Source organism: Heterodontus francisci, chromosome 8 (genome assembly GCF_036365525.1).
Source record: "Heterodontus francisci isolate sHetFra1 chromosome 8, sHetFra1.hap1, whole genome shotgun sequence".
Lineage (NCBI taxonomy): Eukaryota > Metazoa > Chordata > Chondrichthyes > Heterodontiformes > Heterodontidae > Heterodontus > Heterodontus francisci.
The window spans coordinates 24,049,156-24,063,985 of record NC_090378.1 but is presented as its reverse complement, the minus strand read 5'-3'; the positions used below and the strand labels follow the sequence as shown (position 1 = coordinate 24,063,985).

Genomic DNA, 14,830 nt, shown 5'->3' with positions numbered 1-14,830 from the left:
ATTACAAAGACATGTTGACAAGGTGACCAAGGTTGGGAAATAAATATTCCAGGGTACACATTTTGAAAAGACAGGCAGAGTGGAAAAGGAGGTGTAGCCCTCATAGTAGAGGATGACATAAGGACAGTAGTGAGAAGTGATATTGGTTCAGAAGATCAGGAGGTAGAATCAGTATAGGTGGAATAACAAAGGTCAGAAAATGCTGGTGGGAGTAATTTATAGTCCCCCTAACTGTAGTTACCCTGTTGAACAGTGCATTAAGCAAGAAATAATTGGAGCTTGTAACAAAGGCCATGTAATAATTGTGGGGGACTTTAATCTTCACATAGACCGAACAAATTAAATTGGAAAAGGTAGACTGGAAGATGAATTTGTAGAATGCTTTTGCAACAGTTTCCTGGAACAATATGTTGTGGAACCAACTAGGGATAAAGCTATTTTAGATCTAGTATTGTGCAATGAGGCAGGTTTAATTAGTAATCTCATAGTAAAAGATCTGGGAAAAAGTGATCATAATACAATTGAATGCCATATTAAGTTTGAAAGTGACATACTCCAGTCTTAAGCTGACTAAGAGTGATTGGGTAATAGATAAAAAGCTATGGCAGTAAATAAACCGTGGTAAATATTTAAAGAAACAATTGAGAATGTTCAAAAAAAATTCCATTAAAAGAAAGCTCCATCCATGGCTTACTAGGGAAGTTAAGGATATTAGGATTAAAAGGCTTATAATGTTGCAAACAGTAGTAGAAAGCCTGAGGAATGGAAATGTTTGAGAAGCCAGCAAAGGTCCACCAAAACATGACAAAGGGAAAAAAAATAGATGAAAGTAAACTTGCCAAGAATATAAGAACAGATTGTAAGAGTTTTGTAAGTATATATAAAGGAGAGTAGCTAAAATAAATGTTGATCCCTTAAGAGGTAGAGACAGGAGAAATCATGGGGAATGAGAAAATGGCAGAGACGTTGAACAAATATTTTGTCTGTCTTCACAGAAGACGACACAAGTTACATACCAGAAATAGATAGTAGCCATGGGGCTAATAAGACTGAGGAACTTAAGGTAATTAATACAGCAAAGAAAATGTATTGGAGAAACTTGAGGGACTAAAGGCCGATAATTCCCCAGCACCTGATGGCCAAGATCCATGGGTTCTAAGAGGTAGCTACAGAGATAGTGGATGCACTGGGTATGATTTCCCAATATGCCCTAGATTCAGGAACAGTCCCAAAGGATTAGAAGTTAGCAAATGTAATAGTGTTAAAAAAAAAAATCTTTCATTCACTTGTAAGAAATAGTTACCATATTTGGAAAAAAAATTTAAAAGTATATATACCCAGCATTGTAAATCAATGGCTACTTACCTGCATGTAATCATTCAAGTTGCAACATATAATTTCACCATATAATTCATCCAATTGTGTGTTAGGGTACACCTTTTGTTGAAGGCAATGGGACCAGTAGTTGTGCTATTACTTTTAGTTCAGTTGTAAATACATAAAGTATCAAAAAGGACAATTCAAAGCTGTTGTGTGCATTTAGATGATTTCAGCTTCTAACTACACTTTCATACCAAGGATATTCCACAGATAAGAGTATTACAATTTAAATCTCCTAATATAAGTAAAGGTTGAGCACAAAGAAATGGCCAAATATCAATAAACATTAAAGTTGTTTAACAAATCATGACCAAAGTGCCAAGATTCTGCCTTGGAGCTTGATGAAATTTAAAACTATATTACCTACAGTGGCAGGATGGCACCTCTTGCAAAACAAATGAGCATAACTCAATGAATCTGACGTACTGGCACCATAACTGCTATTTGATAGGACCCTGTACCTATTGTTCCCCCATTCAATTAACTTCCTGAAACAAGATGTAAAGTCATGCCACCCTGGTCCACAGTCTCAGAATGCCTTACACTACAGCCTGCTACATCAGCTAGGTACTGACAGTGTGGGAGTTAGAATTGGGGTAAAATGTAAAAAATATGAATTCTGTTAACATTTCCAAAAGGAAATCAGACATTTCTTGTACTGCGATTGTAAACTTATACTTAGTAGCAATGCAATTTTGAAAGAGATACCAAAATAGAGTACATTTTGAACATTTTTAATAAAAACCTGACTTTTTATTGCTAAGAGAAACAGCACATGAAAAATTTAAAAGAATAAGCACCATGGAAGAGTTACATTATTAACCAGCACAAGCAACTTCGCAATGCAATTTAGGAAAAAAAAACGTACACTCTGCATTGGAAATCTCCCACAGATAGATTAAGGTGAAATATGTCATCAATCCCAAAATTGTTAACAATTACATATATTTCTTAAAGAACATGAAATATTACAGTACAAAAACTGTTAAAATATTTAAGTAGCAGTTAATGTACGTGGTAAGTACCCTAACTAGTTTGTCAATCTTCCCACTGCTGAATTCACTCTTTGGTACTATAACTGCTGATAAAAATCAGTTTTGTTTTTAACACTGACATTGGGAAATAGAGCTTACTTTACATCCAGGAGTTAAAACTAACCAAAGCAAGGACATGTGCCACGTAAAATTAGACTAAATAGCCTACTATTGATGTGCTGATTGTTTTATCAAAATTAATAAGATTACTCTTTAAAATTCTGTGAACCCAGCCAGACTCCTTTTTAAAAAAAAAATCTATGAGCAGGTTAAATGTAATTTTTTTTTTTAAAGTCAGTTTTTCCATTGGTTACAAGTCGTACGTTAAAAAACATTTCAATTGCAAACTTAAATAAGCCACTTGATAAATTTGCTTTCAGTATTAAACAGTAGGGAAGCAACCGGTTACACAAACTGAAGCATTACTTCTCAGATTCATGAGCAGTAACAATACTGAATTTCAGAAAGATACAAGAAACAGGTTGTGGAGCTTTAAACTACTGCACTGATTTGTTGCTCCCAATTCTGGTCACAAGTTGTGTACATATTAAATATTCTGAAAACTTCCAATCCTGTGCACTTCTACATATAATAGAAGTGATTGGTTGTTACACATGAAAATTCATGACAACTGTGACTTGACCAATGACCCTCTTTGACACCAGTAGCCAGCCTGCAAAGTTGTGAATGTAGTTGGTAATTGCAGACAGGCCAAGTCAATGTTAATGTGCTGTAAAAGGACATCTGTGTACAACTAATTTGCTGGTAAAGTTTACACGTCATCCTCTTCATCTTCATCTTGCGATGATCCCGCTTTGTTGACTGGATTGGTTGTGGCTGATGCTGCTAACTGTGCTTGCTGGGCTGCTTGCTGCATCTGTAACCATTCCTGCTGGGCTAATTCTGCCTGCTGTTGTCTAGCCTGTCAAAACAAGAACATCTGTAAATGCTTTGGACAGAAACATGGTCTGGTGGTCTGTCAAATATTTCAGGAGATCAGACTGACAGAAGCACAGCATTATAATGATCCAGCTGATCAGATTTCAGTACATGATGGCAGGAAGTGAGCACAGGCACGTTGGAATGGCAAGACGACATCTTAACAAACTAAGACCTGGGAAACAATGTTTAACACAAAACATGCTCATTAGTAAAGCAATAATGTACACAAGTATCTGAATAAATTAGGCATTAATACAGACGGATCCAAAGAAACAGTTCCATTAAATTACACTGTTTGCAGACTCTAAATTTGATACTGGAGCTTTACGCTTTCAGAAAAATACCCTGCTTGTCATACTATCTGGGTCACTTAGATCCAGATGTATACAAGTCTGAGTTCTCTCTTCCTCTCCTGGTCATCTAGGATTTGTAGTGGGGACAGGGCGGAGGAAAATGAGTGAGGAAGGAAGGAAAGAATTTTTTGTAGGATAAGAATCCTGCACAGTTCATTAAGTAGATTAGAAACAATTTCTTTAAACCATGCTGTCTTCTTGCCCTGGTCTTTAAAACAACTTTAATATAGTATTTGCAACAGAACAGAACTTCCCAAAGCAGTTCATAGGTGAACAGAGGACACAAAATATTGCTGGGAAACAGGAAAGGTGACTGGAGATATGGTTAAAGAATTCAAGTTTTGAGAGATGTAGAGGTTAGGAAGTATACTCCAGAGTGCATCATTCTGCAACTGTAAGTGGAATGGATGTGTCAGGAGTGGGATGGGTGTGGCGGGGGAGTATGCAAAGGTGGCCAGAATCAAAAGAACCAAGAACTGGAGGAGGTTTCATTGACAGGGAGAGGAAAGGTCATGGACAGATGCAAGACAAAGACAATGATTTTGAATTTCATCACGAGAGCCGACAGCCAATGAAGGCTGGCAAGGACCGAGGTGATGACAGCAGCTGAGAATAGGATGAGGACAGTGGAGTTTGAGACAAGTTGCAGTTTATGTAGGGTGTAACTGGAATACAAGGGAAGCATTTAGTCAATAAGCTTACATGTGAGGGTTTCAGAAGTAATGGGAGTCAAGGAAGGTTGGAAAGATCCAAGCAGGAATTTGCATCCATCCTGGACCCAAATCCAATGCAGGCAGACAAAACTGCACTCGACAGTACAAGCTGCAAAACTCAGTATCAACGCCTTTCACAATGACAAGATCTAATCACAAGTAAAACTACTTGAACAGCTCTGTAAAACACCTGATCTAACACAATAAGTTCCGAAGGGTCACTGACCCGAAACGTTAACTCTGTTTCTCTTTTCACAGATGCTGCCAGACCTGCTGAGTGGTTCCAGCATTTCTTGTTTTTATTTCAGATTTACAGCATCCGCAGTATTTTGCTTTTATTTATATTAACCTGATCTAACACGCCCAGGTCAACCTGGTTTCAGCATCCTGGCTGAGGGATGACAAAAAAAAGCACATCCATATGTATTACAGTAATATAAAATCAAATTGGATTTGTAAGAAGGCATCAAATGAGGAATCTCAGAACATACGAATTAGGAGTAGCAGTACACCACTCGGCCTCTCGAGCCTGCTCTGCCATTCAATAAGATCATGGCTGATCTGACTAATCTCTACCCACATTCTCGCCTACTCCCAGCAACTTTTCACTCCCTTGCTCATTAAGAATCTATCTATCTATGTCTGCCTTAAAAATATTTAAAGACTCTGCTTCCACCGCCTTTTCAGAAGGAGAGTTCGAAAGACTCACGACCCTCAGAGAAAAAAACTCTCATCTCTGTCTTAAATGGGCGATGCCTTAATTTTAAAAAGTGACCCCAAGAGGAAACATCCTTTCCACACTCACCCTGTCAAGACCCCTCAGGATCTTATATGTTACAATCAAGTCACCTCTTACTCTTCTGAACTCCAGCAGATACAAGCCTAGCCTGTCCAACCTTTCCTCATAAGACTACCCACCCATTCCAGGCATTAGTCTAGTAAACCTTCTCTGAACTGTCCAATTCATTGACATCCTTCTTTAAATAAGGAGACCAATAGTGTACACAGTACTCCAGATGTGGTCTCACCGATGTCCTGTATAACTGAAGGATAACCTCCCTACTTTTGTATTCAATTCCCCTCACAATAAACGATGACATTCTATTAGCTTTCCTCATTACTTACTGAAACTGCAAACTAACCTTGTGCGATTCACGCACTAGGACACCCAGATCCCTCTGCATCTCAGAGCTCTGCAATCTCTCACCATTTTGATAATATGCTTCTTATTTATTCTTCCTGCCAAAATGGACAACTTCACATTTTCCCCCATTATACTCCATTTGCCAGATCTTTGCCCACTCACATAACCTATCTATATCCCTTTGTAGCCTCATGTCCTCTTCACAACTTACTTTCCTACCTTTGTCTCAACAGCAAATTTAGCAACCAAATCTTCAGTCCCTTCATCCAAGTCATTTATAGAGATTGTAACAAGTTGAGGCTCCAGCACTGATCCTTGCGGCACACCATTCGTTACATCTTGCCAACCAGAAAATGACCCATTTATGCCTACTGTTTCCTGTTAGCTAGCCAATCTTCTATCCATGCCAATATGCTACCCCCTACACCATGAGCTTTTATTTTCTGCAATAACCATTAATGTGGCACCTTATCAAATGCCTTCTAGAAATTTAAGTACAGTACATCCACCGGTACCCCTTCAACCACAGCACATTACTTCTTCAAAGAATGCCAATAAATTGGTTAAACATGATTTCCTTTCACAAAACCATGTTGACTCTGCCTGATTACCTTGAATTTTTCCAAGTACCCTGCTATAACATCTTTAAAAGGCTTTACATCCTCATTCTTGTCAACTGTCTTCTGAACCAGAAGATTCGAAGTAACCAAGATCCGAAACATCGAAGTAATTCAGCTAACAATTGGGTCAATGACTATGACCAGTCTTAAAGATACTACTTGTTGAATTGAAATGCTGAATCAAAACACCAAATCCCTTGTGATGGTTGACAGATTTTTTTGGGGGGGGATTGGGGGGAAGCAGTGTTGGGTGGTGTAGGGGAGGGTTCACCTTTGTCAGAACTGTATTCTTACAAGCCAGTGCTTTAGCCAAGATACTTCTTAAAGACAGAGGGATACGCGATACTGAAAATCTCTAATTGTGTTTTCAGCATGTGTATGCCAGTGAGGAATCAGCATACATTGCAACAGTCATTTTAAATTGTGGGTGTTTGTCAGGCAAATTTCCTCTCCTGGGCAAGGTGGCATTTGGAACAATTTTGGAGCTCCTTATCCCAAATGAACTTGACACTGTAGCACTACATAGTAACTAAGCCTCATTATGGCATCTGCCAACACCAATATTTTAAGCAAAATATCGAAGGAGGAAGCATTTGAAAAAGATGTCCATATTCAAACACACTGCTGGGAGTGTACCATAGACCACCAGTCAGAGGGAGATAGAAAAGCAGAGATGTAGGCAAATCTCTGAAGTGCAAGAAAAATCGGGCAGCAATAGTAGGGGATTTTAACTACCCCAATATTAACTAGGATAGTTTTAGTGTGAAAGGAATTGCAGGAGCAGAACGCTTGGTGCATTCAGGAGAACTTTTGAGCCCAATATGTAGCAACTCCAACAAGACAGGGCGCAGTTTTAGACTTAGTTTTAGGAAATGAAGATGGGCAGGTGGAAGGAATGGCAGTGGGAGAGCATTTTGGTGGTAGTGATCATAATTCAGTCAGTTTTAAAATAATTATGGAAAAGGACAGAGATAGAACAGGAGTTTCAATTGGGGCAAGGCCAATTTTACTGAGGAGTGATGTAGTGAAAGTGGACTGGAAACAGCTGCTTGACAGTAAATCAGTGTCAGGCATTCAAATGGGAGATTAAAGGGATTTAGAGTAAACATGTTCCTACCAAGAAAAAGGGCGAGACTGCCAAATCTAGAGCCCCATGGACGTCAAGGAGCATACAGGGTAAGATAAGGCAGAAAAGGAAAGCTTATGTCCGACACTGAGAACTCAATACTACAGAAAGCAGAGAGGAGTATAAAAAGTGGAGGGGTGAAATCAAAAATTAGGAAAGCAAAGAGAGGGCATGAAAGAATATTGGCAAGCAAAATCAAGGTGAACCCAAAGATGTTTTATCAATACATTAAGAGTAAGAGGATAACTAAGGAGAGAGTAACGCCCATAAAAGACCAAAAAGGTAACCTATGTGTAGGAGCAGAAGATGTAGGATTTTCAGTGCTGTATCCCTAAATAAATATTGGTATGGTTCTTAATTAATACTTTAGCGACTGGAGGGCTGGTTCCAGTGGCATTCCGCAGGGCTCAGTACTGGGTCACCTGCTTTTTGTGGTACATATTAACGATTTGGACTTAAATGTAGGGAGCATGATCAAGAAGTTTGCAGATGACAAAGGTTGGCTGTGTGGTAGATAGCGAGGAGGATAGCTTTAGGCTGCAGGAAGATATTGATCGTCTGGTCAGATGGGCAGAAAAGTGGCAAACGGAATTCAACCTGGAGAAGTGTGAGGTGATGCATTTGGGAAGGTCAAACAAGGCAAAGAAATACACAATAAATGAGAAAATACTGAAGAGTGTAGAGGAAGTGATGGATCTTGGAATGAATGTCCAAAGATCCCTGAAGGTAGCAAGACAGGTTGATAAGGTGGTTAAGGTGGCATATGGAATCCTTTCCTTTATTAGCCGAGGTATAGAATGTAAGAGCACAGAGGTTATGCTGGAACTGTATAACTCATTGGTTAGGCCACAACTTGAGTACTGTGTGCAATTCTGGTCACCTCATTACAGAAAGGATGTAATTGCACTCGAGAGGGTACAGAGGAGATTTACGAAAATGTTGCCAGGACTGGAAAACTGCAGCTATGAAGAAAGATTGGAGAGGCTGGGATTGTTCTCCTTGGAACAGAGAAGGCTGAGGGGAGATCTGATTGAAATGTACAAAATTTTGAGGGGCCTGGAGGTGAAGGGTCAATTCACCTTAGGAAAGAGGTCAGTGATGAGGGGGCATAGATTTAAAGTGATTGGTAGAAATGTTAGAGGGGTGATAAGGAAAAACGTTTTCATCCAGAGGGTAGTGGGGGTCTGGAACTCACTGCCTGAAAGGGCAGTTGAGACAGAGACCCTCAACTCATTCAAAAGGAGTCTGGATATGCACCTCAAATGTCGTAATCTGCAGGGCTACGGATGAAATGCTGGAGGGTGAAAATAGAATAGGTGGATTGTTCTTTTGGCTGGCACAGACACGATGGGCCAAGTAGCCTCTTTCTGTGCCTTAAACTTTCTATGATTCTATTCCATTTCCTGTTATACAAGGCAATAGGAGTCCAATGCAGAGGGCATCCTCTGGCACCAGATAACATACCTGTTAAACTGAACTGCTGGTGCTCATTCTTTCTTCAAGTTGGACAGTGCTTCCAGGCAGTTCTGAGTGGAAGTGCATCATTTGAAGGCCTCCTATCTTATAATATCCCATAATACCATGTGCAACATTTCAAATTAGGAGTAGGCTTGTATCATTGCATTTTAACATTGTTTTAGATGAGAGATTTGTGATTTATTGCAATATTCAATCATTATAGCAGAATGGGGTTGAAAATATTCATTACTCAAACATCCATTACAATAGCAACGCAAGGGAAAGAACAGGAAAAACAGCCTAGGAAAAAGGTTTTAGTGCAGCAATGTGTATTCAGAAAGCAGAGCATATGGGAATGGGGGCTGAGAATAAAGGGGTGAGAGAGCGAGAGCCATCCGTTTCACTAAAGTCCTTTAGGGAAGGAGCATGTGACTCCAGACCCACAGCAATGTGGTTGACTCTTACATGCCCTCTGAAATGGCTGGGCATGTTGTATCTAACCGCTTCGAAGCCAATAAGGATTGAAACCAGACGGACCACCTGGCATCAACCTAGGCACCGGAAACGACAACGGCAAACCCAGTCCTGTCAACTTTGCAACGTCATCCTTACTAACATCTGGGAGCTTGTGCCACAGTTCGGACAGCTGTCTCAAACTAGTCAAGCAACAGCCTGACATAGTCATACTCACCAAATTATACCTTACAATGTCTCAGACACTGCCATCACCATCCCTGGGTATGTCCGTTCCACCGGCAGGACAGACCCAGCAGAGGTGGCGGCACAGTGGTATACAGTAGGGAAGGAGTGGCCCTGAAAGTCCTCAACATCGACTCCAGACCCCATGAAGTCTCATGACATCAGGTCAAACAGGGGCAAGGAAACCTCCTGATTACCACCTACCAGCTGATGAATCAGTACTCCTCCATGTTGAACACCACTTGGAGGAAGCAGAGGGAGGCAAGGGAGCAGAATGCACTCTGGGTGAGGGATTTCAATGTCCACCACCAAGAGTGGCTCAGTCGCACCACTACTGGCCAAGTCCTAAAGGACATAGCTGTTAGACTGAGTCTGCGGCAAGCAGTGCAGGAACCAACAAGACGGAAAAATATACTTGACTGTCCTCACCAGTCAGCCTGCCGCAGATGCATCTGTCCATGACAGTATTGGTAGGAGCGACCATCACACAGTCCTCGTGGAGACGAAGTCCCGTCTTCACATTGAGGATACCCTCCATCGTGTTGTGTGGCACTACCACCATGCTAAATGGGATAGATTTTGAACAGATCTAGCAATGCAAATCTGGGCATCCATGAGACGCTGTGGGCCATCAGCAGCAGAATTGTACTCAACCACAATCTGCAACCTCATGGCCCGGCATATCCCCAACTCTACCATTACCATCAAGCAGGGGACCAACCCTGGTTCAAAGAAGAGTGCAGGAGGGCATGCCAGGAGCAGCACCAAGCATAGCTCAAATGGGGTGTCAACCTGGTGAAGCTACACTTGCATGCCAACAGCGTAAGCAGCATGCAATACAAGGAGCTAAGCGATACCATAACCAACGGAGCAGACCTAAACTCTGCAGTCCTGCCACATCCAGTCATGAATGGTGGTGGACAATTAAACAACTAACTGGAGGAGGTGCTCCACAAATAGCCCCATCCTCAATGATGGGGCAGCCCAGCATATCAGTGCAAAAGATAAGGCTGAATCATTTGCAACAATCTTCAGCTAGAAGTGCCGAGTTGATGATCCATCTCGGCCTCCTCCCTAAGTCCCTAGCATCACAAATGCCAGTCCTCAGCCAATTCGATTCACTCTGCGTGATATCAAGAAACGACTGAAGGCACTGGATACTGCAAAGGCTATGGGCCCTGACAATATTCCAGCAATAGTACTGAAGACCTGTGCTCCAGAGCTTGCCACGCCCCGAGCCAAGCTGTTCCAGTACAGCTACAAATCTGGCATCTACCCCGCAATGTGGAAAATTACCCAGGTATGCCCTGTGCACAAAACGCAGGACAAGTTCAACCCGGCCAATTACCGCCGCATCAGTCTAGTCTCAATCATCAGTAAAGTGATAGAAGGTGTCGTCAACAGTGCTATCAAGCAACACTTGCTTAGAATTAACCTGCTCAGTGACGTTCAGTTGGGTTGTGCCATGGCCGCACAGCTCCTGACCTCATTACAGCCTTAGTTCAAACATGGTCAAAAGAGCTGAACTCAAGAGGTGAGCTGAGTGTGACTGCCCTTGACATCAAGGCAGCATTTGACCGAGTATGGCATCAAGGAGCCCTAGTAAAACTGGAGTCAATGGGAATCAGGGAGCAAACTCTCTGCTGGTTGGAGTCAAACCTAGCGCAAAGAAAGATATTTGCAGTTGTTGGAGGTCAATCATCTCAGCTCCAGGACATCACTGCAGGAATTCCTCAGGGTCATGTCGTAGGCCCAACCATCTTCAGCTGCTTCATTAATGACCTTCCTTCCATAAGGCCTGAAGTAGGAATGTTCGCAGATGATTGCACAAAGTTCAGCACCATTCGCAACTCCTCGCCCTATGTGTAAAAATGCAGCAAGACCTGGACAATATCCAAGCTTGGACTGGTAAGTGGCAAGGAACATTTGCGCCACAAGTTCCAGGCAATGACCATCTCCAAGAAGAGAGAATCTAACCATCTCCCCTTGACATTTAATGGCATTACCATTGCTGAATCCCCCACTATCAGCATCCCGAGGGTTACCATGGAACAGAAGCTGAACTGGAGTAGCCATATAAATACAAGAGCAGGTCAGAGGCTAGGAATCCTGTGGCGAGTAACTCACCTCCTGACTCCCCAAAGCCTGTCCAACATCTACAAGGCACAAGTCAGGAGTGTGATGGAATACTCTCCACTTGCCTGGATGGGTGCAGCTCCAACAACACTCAAGAAGCTCGAAACGATCCAGGACAAAGCAGCCTGCTTGATTCGCAGTCCATTCACAAACATTCACTCCCTCCACCACCGATGCACAGTGGCAGCAGTGTGTACCATCTACAAGATGCACAGCAGCAACGCACCAAGGCTCCTTCGACAGCATCTTCCGAACCAACGACCTCTACCACCTAGAAGAACAAGGGCAGCAGTTGCATGGGATCAGCATCTGCATGTTCTCCTCCAAGCCACACACCATCCTGTCTTGCAACTCTATCGCCATTCCTTCAATGTCACTGGGTCAAAGTCCTGGAATTCCCTTCAGAACAGCACTGTGAGTGTACCTACCCCACATGGACTGCAGCAGTTCAAGAAGGCAGCTCACAACCACCTTCTCGAGGGTAATTAGCATTGGGCAATAAATGCTGGCCAAGACAGCGATGCCCACATCCCAGGAATAAATAAAAAAAGTATCCATTTGCTAATCAGCCAAACATTCTACCTCAAGAAGTTAAACAGCAGCCAAATCTGCAGAATTCTGCAGCAGGTCAGGGTTAATTTCTGCATTAAACCCAACCAAATCCTGCAGTGGGTCTACCGAAGTAGCAGTATAGCTCTCTCAGAAACTAGAAATATAAATGTTTAGAGCTGTCCACTTTTTCCCCTACATTGTTAAGTTTACAAACAAGACAACTACACCTGCTAAGAAAATGACAGCAATACATCATTTCTTGCATTCCTCTATGGTCACAATAGGAATTCCAAACTCAAAGTTATATGAACCTGTTCACACTCGTAAAGCTTGGAACTAGAATAGTGTGCAAGCAGTCCTCTCGTTAATATCAGTTCATATGAGGTTGTTACGATCGAGGCGGGAGGGGGGTGTGTGGGGAGTGCACTACCTCTCCACAGGCCACAACATATATTTCAATTTTCCCACTAAACAAAAGTCAATCATATACTCTATTTTTCCCCAGGTAAAATATACCAACCAGCTTTCTTGAATAAAAAAACAAAATTAGCCATTTATTACAAACCAAGTCTTAACCAATAACAAAGTAAAACATACACCAAAAAAATGAAATATTAAAGCCCCTTGTTTATCCTAGCCCTCACACACTCACATACATACACACTGGTTAACTGGAAAAAAAGGGGATTTTTGTTTACAGCTGTTAGAGAAATAGAATTTAAAAAACCCACTTCGGCTGAAAGGAAGGTATGGAAAGAAGCCCTTTGTTTTGGTTAGGCACCCCAAAGGCGTGTTGACGACTGTCACTGGGATCTTCCTAGAACAGTGCTTTCAGATGCTGTTGAAGACCAGTTTGGGTAGGCTTTCCAAGAGATGCAGTTACAGAGACTCCAAAAAATAGGCCTTACAGCAGGAATGCAGCAACAAGGTTTTGGTTGCCACACATTCGATGTGCAACCTCTTTAAACATGCAGGCTTTCTTCAAGTATAGGAGGAAATAGGAAACTGCCACACTGTATGCAGGGTTTGTTTTCAAGAGAGTGTTGAGCTGTTTTCTTCTGTTGCAGGCAGTAACACTAACTGTTCTTTTTAAACAGTTCAAAGTGAAACTAAAACTTTTTCAAAAAGCAAGCCTCCTGACAACCACAATCTTGTCTTGTCACTTCTTTGTAAACATCTCTCCAAGTCAAAAACAACCCCTGCTGAGTTATTTGAAAACCTCCTCCTCTAGCCAAAAAGGACTGAACAGGTAAGCTATTTCACTGTTTTTGTTAATATCTATATTTGTACTTAATTAAGGGGTAATTGAGTAAAAGAAATGGCAGCCAGGGGAGTGCAGTGCTCCTCCTGCAGTATGTTCGAGGTGAGGGGAACCTCCGGTGACCCTGCCGACTTCACCTGCTGGAAGTGCATCCGTCTCCAGCTCCTATCAGACCGTGTTAGGGAACTGGAGCTGGAGCTGGATGAACTGAGGATCATTCGGGAAGCTGAGGGGGTGATAGATAGAAGCTACAGGGATGTCGTTACTCCACAAAACAAAGGCAGCTGGGTAACAGTTAGAGGTGGGAAGAGGTCAGTGCAGGGATCTCCTGTGGTCGTTCCCCTCAGCAACAAGTATACAGTTTTAGATACTGTTGGGGGGGACGGCCTATCGGGGGCAGGCTGCAGTGAACGGGCCTCTGGCACGGGGTCCTGCACTGTGGCTCAGAAGGGAAGGAGGGAGAATGGGAGAGCACTAGTCATCGGGGACTCGATGGTGAGGAGTACCGACAGGCGGTTCTGTGGGCGCAAGCGAGACGCACGGATGGTTTGTTGCCTACCTGGTGCCAGGGTCCGTGATGTTTGTGATCGCGTCTTCAGGATCCTTAAAGGGGAGGGGGAGCAGCCAGAGGTCGTGGTGCACATTGGCACCAACGACGTAGGAAGGAAGGGTGGCACAGATGTTAGAAGTGAGTTTAGGGAGTTAGGCTGGAAGCTGAAAGCTCGGACGGACAGAGTTGTTATCTCTGGTTTGTTGCCGGCGCCACGTGATAGTGAGGCTAGGAATAGGGAGAGAGCACAGCTGAACACGTGGCTGCAGGAATGGTGTAGGAGAGAGGGCTTCCAGTTCTTGGATAATTGGACTGCATTCTGGGGAAGATGGGACCTGTTCAAACAGGACGGGCTGCATCTGAACCAGAGGGGCACCAATATCCTGGGAGGGAGGTTTGCTAGTACTGTTCGGGAGGGTTTAAACTAGTTTGGGAGGGGGATGGGAACCGGACTTGTAGTCCAGGGACCAGTGGGTCCACTCAGAAAGACAAAGAGTGTAGTGAGGTATTGGGGAAGGTAGCACTGTCGCAGAGGACAGATGGGCACGGAGAAGGGTTAAAGTGCGTATACTTCAACGCAAGAAGCATCAGGAATAAGGTGAGTGAATTGAAGGCGTGGATGGGCACTTGGGACTACGATGTTGTGGCCATCACTGAAACGTGGATAGGTGAGGGGGAGGAATGGTTCTTGGAGGTACCTGGTTATAGATGTTTTCATAAGATTAGGAATGGTGGTAAAAGAGGTGGGGGGGTGGCATTGTTAGTTAGAAATAGTGTAACAACTGCTGAAAGAATTTTCGAGGAGGATCTGCCGACTGAGGCACTGTGGGTTGAGGTCAGGAACAGGAAAGGAGCAGTCACC

The 14,830-nt window shown here is 42.8% G+C and overlaps 1 protein-coding gene across 1 annotated transcript in view; it reads right to left on the bottom strand.

The window, feature by feature from the left end:
• Nucleotides 1-2,098: 2,098 nt before the first annotated feature.
• The window catches only part of LOC137372487 (protein Dr1), a 54,800-nt gene continuing 42,068 nt past the window's right edge, over nt 2,099-14,830 (bottom strand). The window contains exon 3 of the mRNA XM_068036357.1: nt 2,099-3,336. Within this exon, the coding sequence (XP_067892458.1) occupies nt 3,187-3,336 (150 nt within the window). The 3' untranslated portion in view covers nt 2,099-3,186. The remainder of the gene's footprint in view (nt 3,337-14,830) is intronic.